Source organism: Branchiostoma belcheri, unplaced genomic scaffold, assembly GCF_001625305.1.
Source record: "Branchiostoma belcheri isolate BF01 breed outbred unplaced genomic scaffold, Haploidv18h27 scaffold102, whole genome shotgun sequence".
Lineage (NCBI taxonomy): Eukaryota > Metazoa > Chordata > Leptocardii > Amphioxiformes > Branchiostomatidae > Branchiostoma > Branchiostoma belcheri.
In genome coordinates this window covers 507,422-531,300 of record NW_017802403.1, presented here as the reverse complement: position 1 = coordinate 531,300, position 23,879 = coordinate 507,422, and the positions used below count along the sequence as shown (strand labels likewise).

The following is a 23,879-nucleotide window of genomic DNA, read 5'->3' as shown; positions in this document are numbered from 1 at the left end:
GAGGTCAGTCGAATATGAAAAGTGACATGTGCTAAGATACGACTGTTAAGTTTGATGTGAAATGAACGGTATCTTACCATGCCACTCTGCCGCTATTGCCTAAACACCACATTGTACACACTACTTCTAGTTCTAATCAACATTCTGCGGTCGTTATAAGTGGTAAAAGTATAAGGTGACATTTGCATAAGTATCACACAGTTTGATCCACATACAGTCGACATTTAAATCGATTCTATTGTTCATTAAACAGTTGCAAACTTTAATTGTGCCTTAGTTTTTGCTTTTGACCCACATTAAATGATCTTCACACTATGACTAGTGTTTGTCGGTATGGGTTAGCATGTGGGCCCTCAAACCACTTGATTGACGGAAGCTTCTACTGCATTTCTCACACGTGTACGGTTTCTCTCCAGTGTGAGTTCTCATATGGGTTTTCAGTACATCCAACCTGCTGAAGTGCATGCTACATTCTTCACATTTGTACGGTCGCTCACCTTTGTGTGTCCGCATATGTGTCTTTAGATTTGACAGATGACAAAACTGTCGCCCACACTCCTCACACCTGTACGGTTTCTCACCTGTGTGAGTTCTGATATGCCCCTTCAGGTCACCCATCACAACGAAACACCTACCGCACTCCTCACACCTGTAGGGTTTCTCACCGGTGTGAGTCCGCATGTGTCTCTTTAGATGACCGAGGTAGGTGAATCGCCTGCTGCACTCTTCACATTTGTACGGTTTCTCACCGGTGTGAATCCGGACGTGAGTCGCCAGATTACCCAGATGACTGAAGCTTTTGTGGCATTGCTCACACGCGTACGGTTTCTCACCTGTGTGAACCCGCATATGTCGCTTCCGATTACCTAGCAGACTGAAGCGTCTGTTACACTCTTTACATTTGTAAGGTTTCTCGCCTGTGTGCGTCCGCATGTGTCGCCCCAGATCAGTCCGTTTAGGAAACTCCTTGTCACACTCACCACACTTGTGGGTACGCGGAAAATCCTGCACCCCACACACATTCTCTCCCTCCTCTTGTTTCAGGTGAGATTCAGCTCTGGTCGACATGTTGGTCAAACTCTTGATCCTAAAAGAACAATGTAAATATCTGAATCCAATATATCTACTGATCAATGCATCTTATTGCGACTTTTTTGGTAGAAGAAACATGTTCAAATTGTGAATGGTTTGCACGAAGACAGAATTTTTGAAGGACAAGATATAAGACCAGAGCTAGCACAGGGAACATTGTAACAAATTGAGTCAAAATGTGGACGACGCAAATGTGGACGCCAGCAGACATACAAACAGTTAACAAAAATCTGAATGTGGCATAAACGTCTTCAAACACTTCGTTGGGCATTCTAACGGTAAAAGCAAACACTTCTTTAGCATACAAGAGTATGAAAAGTAAGTTCGAATGCGTATAAATTTCTTCGCAGCCAGGCTTAGCCTACAGCGAAGATGTCAGAAGGCCGTAGTCACAGACAAATACAGGAAAAAATAGATAGATAAGTAAGGAAAGGGAAATCATAGTCGGCACTTACCAAGATGTACTGACGCTCCAAAGTACTGCACGATGTTTTCACGACGACACAGATCCTCACGGCTGCAGAGTCAGTACTGACAGAAACAGAGCAATCAGGGGCGGCGTTTATATATGGACTGAGTGGGTGGATAAAACCGGTCCGGTGAGTTTTACTTGATTAAAAACAAAGGAAAGCACCGTGCTTATTTGCATACTAGAAAAATCAGATATCATTCGTAGTAAGTAGGATAATGTACGCCACTACCAAGGACGTTCAACACACGTCCTTGCCACTACTAATGATAGCGATTGAGAGACAACAACATATTACCTAAATTTATTGTGAAATTGAGATTGAGAAAGTTGACAAATATCTAAATACTCCAGTTGCATTTTACCCACTATTTCTTGTTCTAATCAAGGACATTATACTGTATAAGTACTATTGTTCTATATCAATGATATTTGCTCGTATCACGCGATTCACGACCGATTTGAAGTACTGCACCTGGTACCGCGCCACAGCGAGTGTAGGAGGTCAACAAAGGTCTTACCTGTCTTTTAAAACTGCCCAGAGTTGATACAGAGCCGAAGTAAGATGAAAATTGCCTCATATTGGAGAGAAATAATGACACCACACGCACGTCTCAAAAATGGCGGTTCAGCATAATCATGGGTCAAATCTATCGAGGGCAAAGGTTAAAGTTGACAAACCTGATTACCCGGGTCCAGGATTCTGTTGTTACGGACGCCTTGTCGAATATTGAATTTTTCTGGTATATCAGTTTAAACAATTGTCTATTATACAATTATAGCAAAATAGAGACGAAGAAAAATTACAAAAAGAAGAAGATATTTTCGAAGGAGATGCCGTAATGATGATGATTACGAGATAGTTACGAGATATAACGAGTTATTGCGAAATATAATAACGAGATAAAACGAAATATTGTTCACAAATTTGAACACTGCATTGTGCTTCTAGTTCTAATCAACACTAAAGGACGTGCAGCGATAGTAATGGGAAATAACTGTTACTCTTAATTTGACATCGTATTGACAGAAACAGAGACGCATCAATATAGGGACTGATAAGTGAGTAAATAAAACATGTCCGGTGAGTTCTAGTTGATTAAGCAACAAAGGAAAGTACCATGTTACATATACTGATTTGAATAGGGGTAAATCAGACAACCTCTTTCGGAAAAAAAGAACAACTTGGTGAATAAAGATGAAGATGACGACAACAGCCCATTACCTTTTATGGATTTATTAGTGAAACTGGGATGCAAAAAAATTGACAGAAATATATTTGACAGGTACAATTAACTCATAACTAACACGTATGGTGTAATTAATTCTATACGTTAAACGCTATACGTTAATTCTATTCGTTAAAAGTATATTTACATTACTTTTATAAGTACATTTCACTGCAAGTACTTCTGAAGGTCTCAAAACGCTATGGATCTAGTGTCTTTACAACGGTTAGTCAAATATAAAAAGAATAGTAAACTTAAGTAACTAAAACAAACAGTGACAGCTAATTGCTAGAAACAGGTGGGAGATGACGACCAGACGTCAAATGAACGGTGTCTTACCATTTAAATTTGTCACTATTGATGATACATTCTACAGTTGTATTTTATACATCCTAACTTTAGTTCTAATCTACAGACTACGGAGCATGCATTGATCGTGATATAAAACCAACGTTATTCATAACTCTACAGGAAAAAAAAAACAGCAAAGAAGAGTTCCCATCGTTGCACAATTAGATTAGAGAAAACTGACACTCAAAGCGACCCCTCAGTGGTAGACAAATTTAATGCCTACAAACTTTGCTACGTGTACTACCCATATAATGCCACATGATTGAATCTTTAAACAGACACTGGTAGGCTATTTTCCAGTGTAAGTGGCATACTATGAACTTATTGATAACTGACAAAAGCTTTTGTTACCTCGTTGAAGGGTAGATATCCAGGTGATAACATACACAAATAACAGTTATTAAAAGCAACTGGAAATGACTTTGGAATTCTTGGGACAAACGCTTAGTTGTTCGTTTTATTTGAATATCAATAAATAGTTCGTGGTTCGTGTGATTCGTAAGAATTCACCATTATCACTGAAAAAAAAAGAAGAAAAATGCTACCTGAAACGTCTGTCTGTTTCCAAATTCATAGCCAGATACTTAATTGAGTAAATGTGGGCAAAGATTTTGTTGGCAAAGCTTTTCTTACCAACGCTTTTGTAACATTGTTCAGACTTACGGTTTCTCACTAGTGTGAGTTCGCATGTGATTTCTTAGATTTGACTTTGTAGTAAACTGCTTGCTGCACTCCTCACACCTGAACGGTTTCTCACCAGTGTGGGTTCTCATGTGTTCCTTCAGAGTATTTAGGCGACTAAACTGTTTACTACAATTCCCACAACTAAACGGTTTCTCACCGGTGTGAGTCCGCATGTGGTCCTTTAAACTACCCGGGGCTCTGAACTGCCTACTGCATTCTTCACACGTGTAAGGTGTTTCACCTGTGTGAGTACGCATGTGAGTCTTCAGGATACTCATGGTGCTGAACTGCCTGCTGCACTCCTCACAAGTGTACGGTCGCTCACCTGTGTGAGTTTTCATGTGATCTTTCAGGGAACCCAGGCGGTTAAACTGCTTACCGCAATCCCCACAACTATACGGTTTCTCACCGGTGTGAGTCCGCATGTGTTCCTTCAAACTACTCTGGACGCTGAACTGCCTACTGCATTCCTCACATTTGTACGGTTTCTCACCCGTGTGAGTTCTTGCGTGTCTCTTGAGAGTACCCAGCTCACGAAACTGCTTGCCGCACTCCTCACACTTGTAGGGTTTCTCACCTGTGTGAGTCCGCATATGAATCTTCAGACTACTGAGCATGATAAACTGCTTGCTGCACTCCTCACACGTGTAAGGTTTCTCACCTGTGTGAGTTAGCTTGTGTCTCGTAAGTTGTGACGAGGTATTGAACTGCCTGCTGCACTCCTCGCATTTGTAAGGTTTCTCGCCTGTATGAGTCCGCATGTGATTCTTTAGTTGGCACATTGTAGTAAACTGCTTGCTGCACTCCTCGCACCTATACGGTTTCTCCCCGGTGTGAGTCCGCATGTGCTCCTTTAGTCCAGGCAGCTGTCTAAACTGCTTGCCGCACTCCTCACATCTATACGGTCTCTCACCAGTGTGAGTCCGCATGTGGATCTTCAGAATGTTTAACGCGCTAAACTCTTTGCTGCACTCTTCACAAGTGTACGGTTTCTCCCCTGTATGAGTCCGCATGTGTGTCTGTAGACTACTCATCTCACTGAACTGTCTTCTGCACTCCCCGCATTGATAAGGCTTCTCGCCCGTATGCGTCTGCATGTGAGTCTTTAAAATAGACTTCTGACGGAACTGCCTGCCGCACTCCTCACACCTGTACGGTTTCTCACCGGTGTGGATTCTGATATGTGACTTTAGAGTACCCGATGTACTGAAGCACCTGCTGCACTCCTCACATTGATACCGTTTCTCCCCCGTGTGAGACCGCATGTGGGCCTTCAGACGACCTGGCTGATGGAAACCTTTGTTGCATTTCTCGCACCGATAAGGTTGATCTCCGCATGCCCGCATGTGAGCCTCCAGACGCCGCCGGTAACGATACTCCTTGCCACACTTGCTGCACTTGTAGGAACACTTTTGATGAGATTCAGCTCTAGTCGACATGTTGGTCAAACTCCCGATTCTGTAAGGATATAAAATTTAATGTTTAATTTCTTTATTACAATGAATACATAGAGCACTTGCAAAATACACCTACGTACGGTACAGTGAGAAAATATAACACATCATTACATCAGTTGTCCAACTCCTGGTTGAAAAACTATTTTATCTCATCTCTAAATATGGCATCGGATGGCATAGTCGTAGATCATTCGACTTTGAACCAGGAGAGCCGGGTTCGATCCCGAGCCGTACCCGGAACATGTCTGGACATGCGCCCAGCGTTACGTTGTGCCCTTGGGAAAGGCACTTTACACAACTTTCCTCACTCCACCCAGGTGTGAATGGGTACCTAACTTCGGTTGGGGAAAGCCGTATTGAGGTCACCTTGTGGCGCCGAATGGCAGCCGCTCAGACCCTTGCGGCAGTATATATGGACTACCGTTCACATCTTTCTTTCCCTCACACCATGTGTAAAATTCAATATACTAGTATTAATTTATCGAATATATTTTGCAGGTGTGTAAACTTTAATAATGTATAACGTGTAATGTATAGTGATACATCTAAGACTAATAAGGCACATAACGCGCTTTATTGTTGAAACTGAGATGCAAAAAGTTGACAGAACTCTAAGTTACCTCTACCTTACAGAACTGCAGTAAAACAAACATTTTGATGCAATACTAACATGTTGCAACTGTAACCAAACGCTAAAGAGCTAGTGTATTTACAGATACTAAAACAACGAAAACTAATTGTAGTTGACTAAGTTCTATAACGGACTGACAACGACACATTGACGTTAAACCAACGGTGTCCTACCATGTATCCATTGTCTAATTATTCTAAACACTACACTGTTGTATTTTATACACGACTTCTAGCTCTGACGCTGACAAAAAAAACAGAGAAAAAAGGGTTTCACTTGCAAGAGAATAACAATGAGTTCAAAGCATGTTTTACAAACATCAGAGGTCTACGCACCAATTTGAATTTCCTTGAACATGAACTTCTCTCATCAACACGACCTTACATTTTCTGTGTATCAGAAACATTTCTAAAGACTGCTGTAAACAGTTTCTTGTTGAACTCTTAGAGATTTTCTAATTTATGACAATTTATTATGTACCATGCAATTATGTATTATGTATAATGTATCTGATAACTTTGGGATCGAATGTGTCTGTGCACTTAAGCGAGGGGAATCGATGTGACATTATATTGAACCGAAAATCATCGATATACGATGTTAAGACCAGGTTCACTTTGCACTGATTAGAAAGAAAAAAAAGATCAAACAGCATGAACCGTTAAAACGATCCCACCAGTAACATTTACAAAGACATTGGCAGGCTTTCGCCGGTGTGTGTTCACATGGGATCCCAATAGGCCGCATGTGTCTCTTTAGATGAATCGGCCCAATAAAACACACGCCGCACTCCTCACACATGTACGGTTTCACCTGTGTGAGTCTTTAGATTACCCAGCCGGCTGAACTGCCTGCTGCATTCCTCACACCTGTAGGGTTTCTCACCAGTGTGAGTCCGCACATTAGAGAATGAAGTTTTTGTGTTCTTTTTAACATGAAACATGTGGTTTGTAACGTTACAGCATCAACTTGTTAGGGAAGCGAGTGTGGGAGCCCCGGCATAGAAGTAGGATGGTACCCAGGCTATGGACAACCCGGGCCAAGAGCCAGGCCAGAGCATCGGTGGACGTGATCTTTTTTTTTTTAGAACAGGCGAAAATCAATACGCGCGCAGATGTCATCTATAAAATTAAGTCGGTGTGGCCTTAAAAAAAAAAACACAATTCATTTGCTGGGAGACAGCAATGGAGAGCGTTAATTACACGCATCAAAACTACTAACACAAGTTCAACCATCTAGAGAAGGTAACAATTTGATAAATTGTCACCTCAAACCAATGACCACACACACACACACACACACACACACACACACACAGAATGTTTGTTTGGAAAACCTTTGGTTTGGTTTGGAAAATCTTGTATTGGAGTCTTGGAGGGGTGGGTATATATTTTCATGGCATTTGAGTCACTTTTTACATTATGTCAGCATAACTCAGGGAGCTTAATATGCATTGCCATGAAACTTGATAGGCGGGTAGGTCTCGATGAGACCTAAAAATGGTTAGATTTTCGGCCCCCCTGGTGGCTTTTGTTGGTACTGCAGCAGAACCTCCGGTTTTGACATCTCATGATCTGGACATTCCGGTTTCATGAATTTTGGATGGTAGATAGCTCTTGAGCTAAGAAAGAAGTGAAATGAGTTTGAGCGGATTGTTCTGAAACTGAAGGAGCATTTCTTGAAAAATCTCCGGAGGAGGATAACTCAAGAACCGGTTGACGGATCGTTATCCTTTTTGGTATGTAGGCAACTAAAGTGATGTTTGACAAAATCAGATGCCATTAATTATGCATATTAGGATCTAATGACTAATGAGGAAATTCTATAAATGTGCTTCGTTCGATAATAGGACTATAAAACACTTGTGACATGTAATTGAGAACGACAAAATTATCTGAGGATATAGATTACGTAAATGAGGACCTAATTTACATAATTAATGAAAAATTGTTATAATTTCATAGTTGTAAATGGTGTAAATTTCATACTTGCTGCATTTGGAAGTGAAGATGAACAGCAATAAACATAAACATAACCTCATTTGCATAATTTATGAGGAAGCGCCAGAATAGCCTTTTTGTTCAGATAAGAACGCAGTATATAGTAGAGGGAATTCATTCCTCAAGCTAACCGACATCTCACACACGCCACACACGCTGTGGCCCCTTTAATAAGACATCTGAAGCCGCATAGTTCCGTTCAGAAATTTTATTCAGCCTGTCACACTTTGTTGCATATAGAACGTAGTTATGTTTGTCATCAGGCATAACCCTTGCTCGTAGATACTAAAAACACTTCGCATGCCGACCAACTTTACCAAAAAGACTACAATCCACCGGGAATTCTATAAATTAAAAAAAATATATATATTTGCACTTCTGTAAGAAAACCGAGCAATGGGGAGCGAAATTAACAACTACACAATAGAGAAGTTTATTATTTACAATTTGGCGTATAACTGCCGCAATTACTTCAAGTCTGGTCAGGCTTAAACTCTAATCCTGAAGAACATTATATTCGATGTATCCCTCTCCCCATGCATGTATACTTCTACGCGTTACGGTCAATCAACATGTCTACTGAGGTACTGTGAAAAAGCGAGTGTAGGTGAGAAACAAAGGTCTTACATGTCTATCAAAACCGTGTAGATTTAAAATCGCCTCCCAGCTTATTTCACAACGTAAACATGAATAAATACAAATAAACAAGTCCAGGCAATTGCAAACAGTTTCAGTACATTTATTTTGCGACATCAAATAAATCATTGGAACAAATCAATTGTATGGTTCATACTGTAGACCTATGAGTCTATAACTTATTCGTCGCTTATGCCCGTCAGATATAGTCTTAATTGTTTCTTTTCTTATGATGACGGGTGTGTTTAGTCAATGTAAAGAAATAATAACATAACTCAGTATTAAGGATAATATAAATGCGTTTTACTTTTTTTAATCTCTACTTACCATCAATTTGAGATTTTAGCTCAATACACTTTTTAGACTCGTATCCAGACCATAGTTATTATGCATAACAATAATGTAAAATGCGTTTTACTTTTTTTATCTCTACTTATTATCAGTTTGAGATTTTAGCTCAATACTCTTTTTTTAGACTCGTATCCAGACCATTGTGATTATGCGTAACCGTAACTTGCATACAGCAAAAGTAACAAAATACAACAGTTCATACAATTGTAATCGACCCTGCTCGAATCGAACCCAGGCCTGAGCCTATGGGTTCCCTGCCGACTGCCCTAAGACACGTAAATTTTATGGATGATATCCTCCGCTGACTCCAAATCTAATGCGAGCAGGCGAAAAAAAACAAGGCGGGCCGAAAAAACAAGGTTTCTACATTTTACAATTTTGACTCAATCATTGTACAAATGGTTTTGATTCAGTGGGAACATCACATATACACAGCCAGTATCACATATCACTGCATCAAATTAAGAAACAAAACATTAAATCAGAGCCTTTTCTTGTCTCCTCTCTTCATATTTATCTGCCATCCACCTTCCGGCATGGAAGCAGACATCTTTGCCCATTTTCGGCATGGTGTCCACTGTCATAAGGCAACAAAATTTCTTTGTTTTTCGAAATCAGGCGAAAATTAATGTGCGCGCTGATGTCATCCATAAAAAATACTTGCTGTGGCCTAATATTACACCGCACGAGGCCACGATACTAAGCAAAGATACTGAAACTGACTTACTTATGATTTTGCGTGAATATCTCCACCTCTAACATAGATTTCTTAACTACAGAGTAGGTATAAGGCCCGGCTACAGATTAAGAAAACCGTCAGTTAACATGGTCACTTCTTCAGAGGTTCCTCTTCCATTTGACCTTTCTTGTCACAAGAGAACAAAGTTGTAGGCTGTACATCTGTCTCATTTGTAGATTTAGTTTCTTTCCCACGTGTTTTTCTCCTTTGTACGGGTTTTTTCTCCTTTGTATGGGTTTTCATATGTCGGGTTAAGGTAGACTTGCGAGGTGTTCTGTACCCACACTCCCCACACATGTAGGGTTTCTCCCCAGTGTGATCTTTTAAATGTTGGACCAAAGTATGTTTCATTGTTGCAGAATAGCCACACCTGTCACACAAGTAGGGTTTTTCTCCTGTATGAATTTTCAAATGTTGGGTTAAGTAAGATTTTAGTTCCGTCCTGTATCCACACTCCCCACACATGTAGGGTTTTTCACCTTTATGTTTTAATAGATGTACGTCTAAAGCAGATTTCACTGCTGCAGAATAGTCACACTGGTTACACTTGTAGGGCTTTTCTCCAGTATGAATTCTATTATGTCGAATTACGTGAGACTTGTTAGCTGTCCTGTACCCACACTTCAGGCACAAGTAGAATTTCCCACCGGTGTGTGTTGCTTTATGGTCCTTTGATGAGGATTTTAGTGCTGCAGAACGCTGGTCACTCTTGTCAGATCTTTCTTCTGTGTGTGTTCTTATATGGTCGGATAGATCATCCATTGTAGCTGCCTTGTACCCACACTCCTCACATATGTAGGATTCCTCACTGGTGTGTTGTGTTCCATGTTGGTCAAAATTAGATTCCACCGAGGCTGTATAATCACGTTGGTCACACTTGTTGGGTTTTTCCTCAGTATGAGATGTCATTACTTGGGATAAGTCTGACGTTTTAGAAGCCCTCTGCCCATACTCCCCACACATCCTGGGTTTCTCGTCATTGTGTTTTGTTGAATGCTGGGCTGACGCACTTTCTCCATGTTTTTCTCCTGTATGGCTAACTTCACTCTCTTTCCTGTGTTTTCTCAAATGTGCAGACAGTTGATTTTTTCTAGTTGCTGAGTAGCAACACAGATGACAGTTATAAGATTTTTCTTCCTTGTGGGTTTTCATGTGTCGGGAAAAGTTACACTTGTTAGTTGCCATATATCCACACTCCTCACATATATCGTAGGGATTTTCTCCTGTATGGGTTGTAATATGTTGGGAAAAGTGACACTTTTGAGTTGTCTTGTACCCACACACCAAACATACGTAGGGTTTTTCACCACTGTCTTTTGCTAGATGTTGATCCAAAGTGGACTTTAATGTTTCAGAATAGTCAAACTGGTCACACTTGGAAGACATTTCACCTGTATGGGTTCTCATATGATCGGATAGGTAAGACTTTCGAGTCGTTCTGTGCCCGCACTCCCCACACATGTAGGGTTTTTCACCGGTGTGTTTTGTTTTATGGTCATCTAAGTTGGATTTTCGTAGAGCAGAATAATCACACTTGTCACACTTATAGGGTTTTTCTCCTGTATGCCTTCTCATATGTAGGGATAAGTTAAACTTTCGAGTCGTCCTGTATCCACACTCCGCACACATGAAGGGTTTCTCACCTGTGTGCCTTGCTTTGTGGTCATCTAAGGTGGATTTCTGTGCTGCAGAATAGTCACACAGGTCACAGTTATAGGGTTTTTCTCCTGTATGGGTTCTTATATGATGGGATAACTCAGACTTTGTAACTGCCCTGTATCCACACTCCTCACATATGAAGGGTTTTTTACCTGTGTGTTTTGCTATATGACGATCCAAAGTGGATTTTAGTGTGGCAGAATAGTCACACTGGTCACATTTGTACGGTTTTTCTCCTGAATGGATTCTCATATGGTCGGATAAGACATGTTTGTAATTTGTCCTGTACCCACACTCACCACACATGTAGGGTTTTTCATCTGTGTGTTTTGCTATATGACAATCCAAAGTGGATTTTCTCGCTGCAGAATAGTCACACTGGTCACAATTGTAGGGTTTTTCTCCTGTATGGATTTTCATGTGTTGGGATAAGCGGGATCTTTTAGTTGCCCTATATCCACACTCTCCACACATGTAGGGTTTCTCCCCAACATGTTTAGATAGATGTTGGGGTGGTGCATTTTCACTTGGTTTTTGTTCTGTAGGGCTACTCATAGTAAAGCAAGACCCGGGAGTTGTTCTAAAATTGCTGTTCTCGAACTCCAAGGGTTTCTCCTCATTTTTTTTAAAATTTGTTTTCTGTTCGGGAAGAAACAACAATCATGAGATACCGAAAAGTATTTTATTTGAAAACTAAACAATTCCCTACAAACCTGAAGCCTTCTATGTAACAACATAAACTTCATCTACCTGACATGCACCACTGGCATTTAAAAAAAAAAGTTGTATAGCCTTAGCTTGCGTGACGTCATCATAGGACTGTCAGGATTTAAAGCATGGAACATTAGATTTTTCTGTGTCTGGCATGCACAACTGGAATTAGAAACAAAACAATGTTATATGAAGTTGTGTAAAGTCATCCTAGGACTGTCAGAATTCAAATGAAACATATGTAGTTGTTTAATATGTTAGGAAACCAAATGGTAAAACCACATACCTGCGTATGACTATGGTGTCAAATCCCAGGCTAGATTCTGTCTGGATGCAGTGAGAGATGTTGAAACCTGAAAATGTGAGAAATGTGAATATTGTGTCAACAAAGCACGTGTAGTGATCAATGACCAGTCTCACCCGGAGGAGCTTTTCACGACTGTATTCTACTGTGCTCATATATACAGCGACAGCTTGTAGGAGGAACATCTGTTCTCTATGAGGTCCTCTATTACTGGTGTGTGGCCTTGGTATGTGTGGGCAGTCCTTAAACACATTAACTTAGTTCACATCACTACATCACGTATTTGCTTGGATGAGAAACACGCGCATGCTAATTTTACTTTTAAGCGTTCAGCTATTATAAAAATACAAAGGTATGCGGGAAAATTACATGCGTCAAGAAACTATAATGCAAAATATTATCATTCTGCCCTCACATACGATCGAGATATGCACTTGCCATTCTAACCCTAGCCCTCAATTTAATTTATACCCCTGATTTTGATTGACAACCTGCTGCGGTTCTGCAACAGGGTGAGGAAGTACGCAAAGGCCTTACCTGTCTATCAAAGGTGTCCAGGGTTGATCAAGAATCACCTCAGATTTGAGAGCAAATGACACCCGTCGCACAGCACAAAATGGCGGCCAAGCAAAACCATAGGGTAAAGGTCAAAGTTGACGAACCTGATTACCCAGATCCAGGATTATGTCACTATGGACTTCATACTTCAGACACTGAAGTAAAATGTAAATTGTGGAACCAACAATATAGTTTTTTAACACTTATTCCAACGAAGATCCTATAGAAAAAAATATCCCGAGTATTTAAGGCTTACATTATAATATAATGAAAAAAAAGCTTACTACTACAAAATGGATAGGTTCATCTAATTTAAAAAAAAAAAAATTGTGGCGCAAATCCGTTGAAATCGCATATAGAAAGCAATATATAGAGGGGACTCATTCCTCAAGCTAACCAACATCTCACACACGCAGTGGCCCCTTAAATAATAAAACATTAGAGCCGCATAATTCCGTTTAGAACTTTTATTCAGCCTGTCACACTTTGTAGCGTATAGAACGTAGTTATGTTTGTCATCAGGCATAACCCTTGGTCGTGTATACCTAAAACACTTCGCTTGCCGACCAACTTTACCAAGCAAAAAATACTACAGTCCGCGAAGTTTTCCATAAATTCAAAAACTATTTGCACTTCTATAATGACCACCGAGCAATGGGAAGCGAAATTTAACAAGGTCCACACAAATCTGGCGTATAACCGCCACACTTACTTCAAGTCTGGTCAAGTTTAAACTCTAAACCTGAAAAACATTATATTCGATGTGTCCCACTCCCAATGCATGTATACGTCTACGCGTTACGGTCAATCAACGTGTCTACAGACGTACTGTGACAAAGCGAGTGTAGGTGGGAAACAAAGGTCTAACATGTCTATCAAAACCGTGTATAGATTTAAAATCACGTCCCAGCTTATTTCACAACGTAAACATGAATAAATACAAATAAACAAGTCCAGGCAATTGCAAACAGTTTCAGTACATTTATTTCGCGACATCAAATAAATTATTGGAACAAATCAATTGTATGGTGCCTACTGTAGACCTATGAGTCTATAACTTATTCGTCGCTTATGCCCGTCAGATATAGTCTTGATTGTTTCTTTTCTTATAATGACGGGTGTGTTTAGTCAATGTAAAGAAATAATAACGTAACTCAGTATTAAGGATGATATAAATGCGTTTTACTTAAAGTTTGTTGTCTGTACTTATTATCAATTTAAGATTTTAGCTCAATACTCTTTTTAGACTCGTATCCAGACCATTGTTATTATGCATAACCGTAACTTGCATACAACAGCAGTAACAAAATACAGCAGTTCATACAATTGTGATCGACCCTGCTCGAATCGAACCCAGGTCTGGGCCTATGGCCATATGGGTTCCCTACCGACTGCCCTAATATTACACCGCACGAGGCTACAATACTAACCAAAGATACTGAAACTGACTAACGTTGTGATTTTGCGTTTTGATCTCCACCTCTAACATAGATTTCTTAACTACAGAGTAGGTATAAGGCCCGGGTACGGATTGAGAAAACCGTCAGTTAACATGGTCACTTCTTTAGAGGTTCCTCTTCCATTTGACCTTTCTTGTCACAAGAGAACAAACTTGTAGGCTGTACATCTGTCTCATTTGTAGATTTAGTTTCTTTCCCACGTGTTTTTCTCCTTTGTACGGGTTTTTTCTCCTTTGTATGGGTTTTCATATGTCGGGTTAAGGTAGACTTGCGAGGTGTTCTGTACCCACACTCCCCACACATGTAGGGTTTCTCCCCAGTGTGATCTTTTAAATGTTGGACCAAAGTATGTTTCATTGTTGCAGAATAGCCACACCTGTCACACAAGTAGGGTTTTTCTCCTGTATGAATTTTCAAATGTTGGGTTAAGTAAGATTTTAGTTCCGTCCTGTATCCACACTCCCCACACATGTAGGGTTTTTCACCTTTATGTTTTAATAGATGTACGTCCAAAGCAGATTTCACTGCTGCAGAATAGTCACACTGGTTACACTTGTAGGGCTTTTCTCCAGTATGAATTCTATTATGTCGAATTACGTGAGACTTGTTAGTTGTCCTGTACCCACACTTCAGGCACAAGTAGAATTTCCCACCGGTGTGTGTTGCTTTATAGTCCTTTGATGAGGATTTTAGTGCTGCAGAACGCTGGTCACTCTTGTCAGATCTTTCTTCTGTGTGTGTTCTTATATGGTCGGATAGATCATCCATTGTAGCTGCCTTGTACCCACACTCCTCACATATGTAGGATTCCTCACTGGTGTGTTGTGTTCCATGTTGGTCAAAATTAGATTCCACCGAGGCTGTACAATCACGTTGGTCACACTTGTTGGGTTTTTCTCCAGTATGAGATGTCATTACTTGGGATAAGTCTGACGTTTCAGCAGCCCTCTGCCCATACTCCCCACACATCCTAGGTTTCTCGTCATTGTGTTTTGTTGAATGCTGGGCTGACGCACTTTCTCCATGTTTTTCTCCTGTATGGCTAACTTCACTCTCTTTCCTTTTTTTTTCTCAAATGTGCAGACAGTTGATTTTTTCTAGTTGCTGAGTAGCAACATAGATGACAGTTATATGATTTTTCTCCTTTGTGGGTTTTTATGTGTCGGGAAAAGTTACACTTGTTAGTTGCCATATATCCACACTCCTCACATATATCGTAGGGATTTTCTCCTGTATGGGTTGTAATATGTTGGGAAAAGTGACACTTTTGAGTTGTCTTGTACCCACACACCAAACATACGTAGGGTTTTTCACCACTGTCTTTTGCTAGATGTTGATCCAAAGTGGACTTTAATGTTTCAGAATAGTCAAACTGGTCACACTTGGAAGACATTTCACCTGTATGGGTTCTCATATGATCGGATAGGTAAGACTTTCGAGTCGTCCTGTATCCACACTCCCCACACATGTAGGGTTTTCACCAGTGTGTTTTGTTTTATGGTCATCTAAGTTGGATTTTCGTAGAGCAGAATAATCACACTTGTCACACTTGTAGGGTTTTTCTCCTGTATGCCTTCTCATATGTAGGGATAAGCTAAACTTTCGAGTCGTCCTGTACCCACACTCCCCACACATGTAGGGTTTCTCACCTGTGTGCCTTGCTTTGTGATAATCTAAGGTGGATTTCAGTGCAGCAGAATAGTCACACTGGTCACAGTTATAAGGTTTTTCTCCTGTATGGGTTCTTATATGATGGGATAACTCACACTTTGTAACTGCCCTGTATCCACACTCCTCACATATGAAGGGTTTTTTACCTGTGTGTTTTGCTATATGACGATCCAAAGTGGATTTTAGTGTTCCTGTTTACCTGTTTATTAAAAAGTTTCTTCAATTGTTGTTAAAACATGCTGTAATGATGATAATGAATAGTTACGAAGATATATGTATATAACGTTATATTATCTTATTTCACATTTAACGAGGACTAAATGAATACAATAAACATGTACAGTAGTTCGAAACGGATTTAACTATCTTTATTTCCTAGAGTACGATACCAATACAAATCTAAAGCCGTGAATGAAATTAGATTCCACCGAGGCTGTATAATCACTTTGGTCACACTTGTTGGGTTTTTCTCCAGTATGAGTTGTCATTACTTCGGATAAGTCTGATGTTTTAACCCTCAACAGAACACCTTCCCGGACTGATTAATCTGTACACCTGGGGTCCGCGCGGACCCCAGAACAGTTTTTGGCTAATTTTTAGAAATTATCAACATGCTACCAGCTCAATTGTTTTGGAAATTGATGTGGGAACCTCTGTGTCCACATTACGTACAAAAATCATATATTTTGAACTTTTTCTATTTTTTGGTGAAGAAAAGAAGACAAGAAGAAATACCCGATTTTTAAACCCATTTCAGACTGATGGGGCTTTAGAGGCCCAACTTTGATCTCAGATAGCGGCTAAACGGCTTGCGCTAGAAGTATCAAATTTGGAGACCTTTCCTAAAATGTCTCTGGAAAAAAGTTCATATTAGTTTAATACTAGTAAGTTGATGTTTTTTGTGTTGCCATGGCAACGGGTTTCTAGCAGGCAGCTTTTTTGAAAATAGAAGTAATTTTAGTTTAAACATAAACATTTTCTGAGTTTTATATTAAATTACACTTCTTTTCCAACATAAATAACATCTTACATAATTAAATAAAAGTTAAATCATTTAATATGCATATAATATGCTAATTTGATGGCGTCATTGGTCAAAATCCAATATGGCGGACTATATTATTAGCTCTGACGTCATATGACGTCATAATTACAGCAAAGTTATTAAAATTTAATTCTATTACTACACCATTCTCTGAAAACTTGGTAGAAATACGATGAGTGCATAAAAACATAAAAACGGAAATAAGGCAATGTATAAGAACGCCAGTGTATCCATTATGATCGAAAGCCGGCTGGGGTCCGCGCGGACCCCAAAAGAAAATCAGATATAATTTTTTTTATAAATTGTAGAAACGGAGTTTTCTGCACTGTATTGAGAGACAACTTTGTGGGTGACAATTACCTAAAATTTCAGAAAAAAATCTTTAGAAACAAAAAAGATATTACAGAATATATAGTGCTGGGGTCCGCGCGGACCCCAGGTGTACTGTTTAGGGTTAAAAGCCCTCTGCCCATACTCCCAACACATCCTGGGTTTCTCATCATTGTGTTTTGTTGAATTCTGAGCTGACGCACTTTCTCCATGTTTTTCTCCTGTATGGCTAACTTCAGTTTCTTTCCTGTGTTTTCTCAAATGTGCAGACAGTTGATTTTTTCTAGTTGCTGAGTAGCAACATAGATGACAGTTATAAGATTTTTCTTCCTTGTGGGTTTTCATGTGTCGGGAAACGTTACACTTGTTAGTTGCCATATATCCACACTCCTCACATATATCGTAGGGATTTTCTCCTGTATGGGTTGTAATATGTTGGGAAAAGTGACACTTTTGAGTTGTCCTGTGCCCACACACCAAACAGATGTAAGGTTTCTAATCACTATGTTTTGCTAGATGTTGATCCAAAGTGGACTTAAATGTTTCAGAATAGTCAAGCTGGTCACACTTGGAAGGCTTTTTACCTATATGGGTTCTCATGTGACTGGATAAGGTAGACCTTTGACTTACCCTGTATCCACACTCCCCACACATGTAGGGTTTCTCACCAGTGTGTTTTACCAGGTGAATTTTCAATGCAGATTCCGATGCTGAAGAATAATCACACTGGTCACACTTGTAGGGTTTTGTATGTGTTTGCATATGTCGGAATAAGGTATACTTTAAAGTTGTCCTGTATCCGCATTCCCCACACATGTAGGGTTTCTCACCGGTGTGTTTTACCATATGAAGATTCAAGGTGGACTTCAATGCAGCGGAATATTCACACCGGTCACACTTATAGGGTTTTTCACCTGTATGGGTTCTCATATGTAGGGATAAGAAGCACTTTCGAGTCGTCCTGTACCCACACTCTCCACACATGTAGGGTTTCTCACCTGTGTGTTTTGCTTTATGGTTATCTAGTGTGAATTTCCGCGCAGCAGAATAGTCACACTGGTCACACTTGTAGGGTTTTTCTCCTGTGTGGGTTCTCATATGTTCGGATAGGTTGGACTTTCTATCTGTCCCGTATCCACACTCTTCACATATGTAGGGTTTTTCACCTGTGTGTTTTTCTGTATGACGATCTAAACTGGATTTTAGTGTGGCAGAATAGTCACACTTGTCACATTTGTAGGGTTTTTCTTCTGAATGGGATCTCATATGTCGGGATAAATGAAACTTTTGAGTCCCCCTATACCCACACTCCCCACAAATGTACGCTTTTTCTCCTGTGTGTTTTGCTATATGACGATCCAAATTGGATTTCTGTGCTGCAGAATAGTCACACTGGTCACACTTGAAGGGTTTTTCACCTGTATGGGTTTTCATATGTCGGATAAAGACTGATCTTTCAGCTGTCCTGTACCCACACTCTCCACACATGTAGGGTTTCTCACCAAGGTGTTTTGATGCATGATGTACTTTGGATGTTGCACTCATGGATGATGCACTTTGACGTGGTTTTTGTTCTATATTTGGGCTACTTATAGTAAAGCAAGACTCGGGAGTTGTCCTAAAACTGCGCTCTTCGCACTCCAAAGGTTTCTCCTCAGTTTCGTTCATCTTTGTTGTCTGTTTGGGAAGAAACGAAAGGAATATCAGGAACTTGAGAGAGGTTCGACATGTGGGTCGGTTTTATTTGACAACTGCTATAGGTCAGAAATCGGGGTCATACTATACTATACTATACTATTATACTAGTATCCGTCCAAAACCCGGCAGTTTAATAGCATCCTCCTTAGCCATACCATATAAAGCACGTACACGCATTTGCTTTAAGGTGGTTGAAAAACACACATGCTACACACTTTTTTTAAAAGTGTGCACTTAAAAGTGTACAGCTAAATTAAGGAGCTTATTTCCTCATACCCTAAGAGGTTTTCTTGGTGTATCAGATGCGTAAACAAATTATTATGCAAATCTTTCTGCCCTCACATACTATCGAGATATGCCCTCCCCCATTCTTCTTCTTCTTCCCAATTCGTGGAAACCTCAATTGGTTGAGGGCTCCATTGGAACTTTAGCCCCGACTTACACCCCTGATTTTAACTACCTGCTGCAGTGCTGCGACACAGCGAGTTTAGGAGGTAAGAAAATGCCTTACCTGTCTGTCACAAGTGCTCAGCGTAGATTGACAGTCGAATAAGTTTTAAAAAATCGTCTAAGATTTGAGAGCAATAACACCCGTCGAACGACTTTTCTAAAATGGCGGCAAAGCATAATCAAAAGGCAAAGGTCAAAGTTGACAAACCTGATTACCCAAACCTAGGATTATGTATAGCGACGGTCACAACCCGCCGTAGGTGCTTCTGCGTGCTGTCTACGTGCAAAAACGTGGGCAAACGTAGGGCATCCGTGCGTGGTGAGTACCGCTTCTGTACGGAATCCTACGGATTTGGGAGCACGCAGACACGCCGTAGAACTTTAAGTGCATGTAAAACTTTTTCTACGTGCGGTCTGCGGATTCACCACCCGTGCGTGCGAGTACGAGCGACGTGCGTGCCCCGTACGTGTCGTGCGGAAGAAGCACGTGTGAGTACGGCTTCCTTACGGTAAAGTTGCAATCGCACGGAGATCGTACGTTGTAAGCACGTACAACTCACTTACCACTTGCGCAACGTACGATGCACGCAACCGCTTACGGCCAGACTTGGCGTGCAGACCACACTCTTACACTTTGCGCAACCGTGCAAGTGACGTGCGAGTGACGTGCGTAGACGCCACTCCTTCCCCACGTTTTCAGAAAAACGTAGCGGACGTAGCCTCCCAAAAAACGTACGGAGAAAAAGCACGTACGGCGGGTTGTGACCGTCGCTTATCTATGGACATCTTGCCCGATATTGCAATTTTGTGCGCTGTATCAGCTTTATAAATAAACACCTGTTTATCAAAGAGTTTCTTCAATTGTTGTTAAAAGATGCTGTAATGATGATAATGAATAGTTACGAGGTATTTGTATATAACGTTATATTATCTTATTTCACAACATACTCGCACGCACGGGTGGTGAATCCATAGTTTTACATGCACTTAAAGTTCTACGGCGTGTCTGGGTGCTCCAAAATCCGTAGGATTCCGTACGGAGGTGGTGCTCACCACGCACGGATGCCCTACGTTTGCCCACGTTTTTGCACGTAGGCAGCACGCAGAAGCACGTACGGCGGGTTGTGACCAGGCCTTAAACCACTGCAGAAGCACTTTATACGCAATGTCATCACGGTGATGACAGGTCAGGCCAGGCTAGTCCAGGCTAGTTGAAGTCAGGCCTTAGCTCATTTCACAACGGGACTTAAAGATTACACGCAAACATACACAGCCAGTCCAAAAGAGAGAGATAAGCACCTTTATTTCCTGCCATGAATCATAAAAGCCTCTAGTCTGGGTAAATATCTACGATGACTGCTGGACAGTGATTAAACGTTTAGACTTAGATCTCCCATAAAGCTTTCCTAATCACAGCTACTGCATTCGTAATGCAATGTGTTGTTCTTTTGTATCAGTGCATTTATCTATCTAGTGACCTATCCTTAAATAGAGATTAATGTAACATTTCCAAAGCAAATTCATAATGTTTACCTTTAGTTAGCATATTGTATGTTTTGTTAATTCTTATAGTCACACACATTCATAAATTGTGACACGAGTCTAAATCCCTCCTGCTAATTGCAACATGATGTAACCCAACACCATGTTGCAGTTACCATGGTGACAGACATCCGGTTTAGGTCATTGACCTTATTTGTTTGGAGAAGAAGATAAAAGAGAACAAAAGCAATGTTTTCCTTCTGGTAAGGTAATACATATGTTTACATATATATACATATTTATTTATATACCAATAACAAACCTTCTGGTAGTAACACTAATAATGCGGGTAAAATTTAAATGTTTTTGTTTATCTTTATACACCGCTCTAAAAATTGGCAGCTACCTAAAATCTAAAGGGAATAACAGGTTATTCCAAGTGTTAGGTAATGGATGTGCATTTGACAATGTAATATATGTGTAAGGAAAGACAAGTAAGATCCCAACACTACTACTGCAAGAAAATCATTAATGGTATTCTTAAGTATGGATATTTCATAATATCATTAGCTTTTACGCAAGATCCAAAAATTAACACAAGCCACAACATAAATTATTCAATTAGGCCATGTTGATTTGATTATATGGATGACATCCTCTGGGAACCCCAAAACTGATGCGCGCGTGCGAATAAAAAAAAAATTGCAAAAAAAAAAGTTGCATTCACTATGAAATCTACGTGGTCATGAAGGTTGAACAAATGGCACAGAATATGTTATGGCGAATAATCTACTCTTCGAATTCATTTCTTTACATTTTTGTCTTTTTTCCTTTGATTTTGGCATTCTGCGACATTGGTATCGTTTCTAAATGTTTACCTTGCAACTTATGGTATATTTTTGCTCATTTAGCAACTGTTTTGCACGATTTACAGTATGGTTGAAAACTTTTTTTTTTTGGAAACGGCCGAAAATTCATGCGCGCGCGGATGTCATCCATATAATCAAATCAACATGGCCTTACTAGTAAGACATGGACGTAGCATGTGTGCATGGGATAACTTATCTACATGAACATTTTTAAATGTTTCACCTAATAAATCTAATAATAATATATTACTTTGCGACGAGGCGAACTATATTTAATTTGACTGGTGCGAACTATCCGCAGTGGTAGAAGCTGCAGACTTTTTGTCACACCTATGTCTTTTCATATGGGCAGTTAGCTTACTTTTCTTAGGCGTCCGGTATCCGCACTCCCCACACACGTAAGGCTTCTCACCAGTGTGTTTCGCCATGTCATGTTGTTCCAACGTACTTTTCCGTGCAGCAGAATAGTCGCACTTGTCACACTTATATGGTCTTTCTCCTGTATGTTTTCTCATATGCACTGATAGCATAGACTTATTTATCGTTCTGTATCCGCACTCCCCGCACATGTAGGGCTTTTCCCCATTGTGTTTAAACAAATGCTTATCCAAACTGGCCTTCTGTGCGGTTGAATAGTCACATTGGTCACATTTGTAAGGTTTCTCACCTGTGTGTTTTCTAAGATGTATAATGAGGTGAGACCTGTTGGCTGTCCTGTGTCCGCACATCCAGCACATGTGGGGTTTGTCTCCGGTATGTGTGACCTTGTGCAGATCTAAAGTGCCCTTTTGTGTAGCAGAATAATCACACTGATCACACTTGAAAGGTTTTTCCCCAGTGTGTCTCAACTTGTGCTGATTTAAACTGCCCTTGTATGCGGCAGAATAGTCACACTGGTCACATTTAAAGGGTCTCTCTCCTGTATGTTTTCTCATATGCACGACAAGGTGAGCTCTATGGGCCGCCCTGTACCCACACTCACCACAAACATGTCCATTGGGTGATTTTATAACGTCTTGTGCTTTAGGCGTGTCCTTGTGTCCTGTATGGGCCTGTGGCGAAGTTTCCTTGTCGGGCGCTGTGGATTTCACGATGCTTGTGTCTCCGTCAGGTAAATGAAACGTCCCTCTGTCCTCGCTGCTTGTTGTCTCATTCCCAGATTGTCTACTTGTAGTAGTAGAGGTGCTTGGCTCATCCATTTTTTTGTCCTACAGTAAGATATACAATGTAGAGAAAATTTGACATCTTTTTTGTGAATCACTTCCATGTCATAATTTATTACTATACCTTAGAAATAATCACAAAGAGTTTCCTGTTAAAGTGTCTGCTGTGTTACAACTTATCGACATCAACTTGTAAGTTCTCGGTTAAATACGATCGGTTGCCTTGTTTGGGTCAAACTGTTAGCAAATTCCACCTTTTCCAGTCATACATAACACAACACAACACAACACAACACAACACTATCACACCCCTAGTTTCAGTTTGGCCGCATTTACGAAAATCAGTTGCGTCAACATATTGCAGATCTTTGTACCTTAAACATACCCCCCCACCCACACCCACACCCACATACCTACAATTCAAGTTCCTCCAATTGAATGTCACCCCTGACATGCGCTATTTTGCTGCGGTACCGCAACACAGCAAGAGTTATTGATCAACAAACGTCTTACCTGTCTATCAAAATTGTCCAGAGTTGATAAATGGTAAAAGTAAGTTGAAAATGGTCTCCTCAAATTGAATAGGAAAGACACCCTCGCACGGCTCAAAATGGCGGACTTAACAGATCACATTAATCTAGACCAAAGGTCAAAGTTGATTAACCTGATTACTCAGATCGGTGTTTTTGTCTCCGCGGACATCTTTCGGGATGTTGCATTACGTTGCTACATCCGAAAAGAAATGTTCTAGAAGATATTTTCAAAGTGGATGTTGTAATGATGATTAGTAGTAATTCGTGATTTAGCATGAAAGTTCATCTATGTTGGTACAAGTCATTA

The 23,879-nt window shown here is 40.3% G+C and overlaps 4 protein-coding genes and 1 pseudogene across 5 annotated transcripts in view; all 5 read right to left on the bottom strand.

Annotated features, from left to right (window-relative positions):
* LOC109475008 (zinc finger protein 721-like) lies at positions 1-5,287 on the bottom strand. Its single transcript, XM_019775538.1, has 2 exons — positions 3,803-5,287; positions 1-989 (listed from the first exon to the last, which is right to left on the bottom strand). Exons 1-2 carry the CDS (start codon positions 5,262-5,264, stop codon positions 319-321), a joined length of 2,133 nt encoding a protein of 710 aa, XP_019631097.1. The 5' UTR covers positions 5,265-5,287; the 3' UTR covers positions 1-318.
* Positions 5,288-9,724: 4,437 nt separating this feature from the next.
* Positions 9,725-11,930, bottom strand: LOC109474778 (zinc finger protein 845-like). Its single transcript, XM_019775143.1, has one exon. It carries the CDS (start codon positions 11,851-11,853, stop codon positions 9,730-9,732), a length of 2,124 nt encoding a protein of 707 aa, XP_019630702.1. The 5' UTR covers positions 11,854-11,930; the 3' UTR covers positions 9,725-9,729.
* Positions 11,931-15,379: 3,449 nt separating this feature from the next.
* LOC109474535 lies at positions 15,380-16,490 on the bottom strand (annotated as a pseudogene).
* A 1,244-nt stretch (positions 16,491-17,734) lies between these two features.
* LOC109474824 (zinc finger protein 525-like) lies at positions 17,735-19,043 on the bottom strand. Its single transcript, XM_019775238.1, has one exon. It carries the CDS (start codon positions 18,920-18,922, stop codon positions 17,873-17,875), a length of 1,050 nt encoding a protein of 349 aa, XP_019630797.1. The 5' UTR covers positions 18,923-19,043; the 3' UTR covers positions 17,735-17,872.
* A 2,930-nt stretch (positions 19,044-21,973) lies between these two features.
* LOC109474914 (zinc finger protein 239-like) overlaps positions 21,974-23,879 on the bottom strand; it is a 3,043-nt gene continuing 1,137 nt past the window's right edge. The window contains exons 1-2 of one of the 2 annotated variants that reach the window (XM_019775413.1): positions 23,553-23,725; positions 21,974-23,084 (exon numbers count right to left, since the gene is read on the bottom strand). In XM_019775413.1, coding sequence (XP_019630972.1) covers positions 22,149-23,075 — 927 coding nt within the window. In that variant the 5' untranslated portion in view covers positions 23,076-23,084; positions 23,553-23,725 and the 3' untranslated portion in view covers positions 21,974-22,148. Of the gene's footprint in view, positions 23,085-23,552; positions 23,726-23,879 lie in introns of those variants that run through there. The other variant, XM_019775404.1, reaches the window with a different exon arrangement.

Coding starts and splice junctions, on each gene's coding strand:
- LOC109475008 (XM_019775538.1), bottom strand. CDS start 5,264: ATGTCGACTAGAGCTGAATCTCATCAAAAGTGTTCCTACAAGTGCAGC. Junction 990..3,802: donor TCACACTAGTGAGAAACCGT/AAGTCTGAACAA, acceptor TTCCGCGTACCC/ACAAGTGTGGTGAGTGTGAC.
- LOC109474824 (XM_019775238.1), bottom strand. CDS start 18,922: ATGAGTGCAACATCCAAAGTACATCATGCATCAAAACACCTTGGTGAG.
- LOC109474778 (XM_019775143.1), bottom strand. CDS start 11,853: ATGAGTAGCCCTACAGAACAAAAACCAAGTGAAAATGCACCACCCCAA.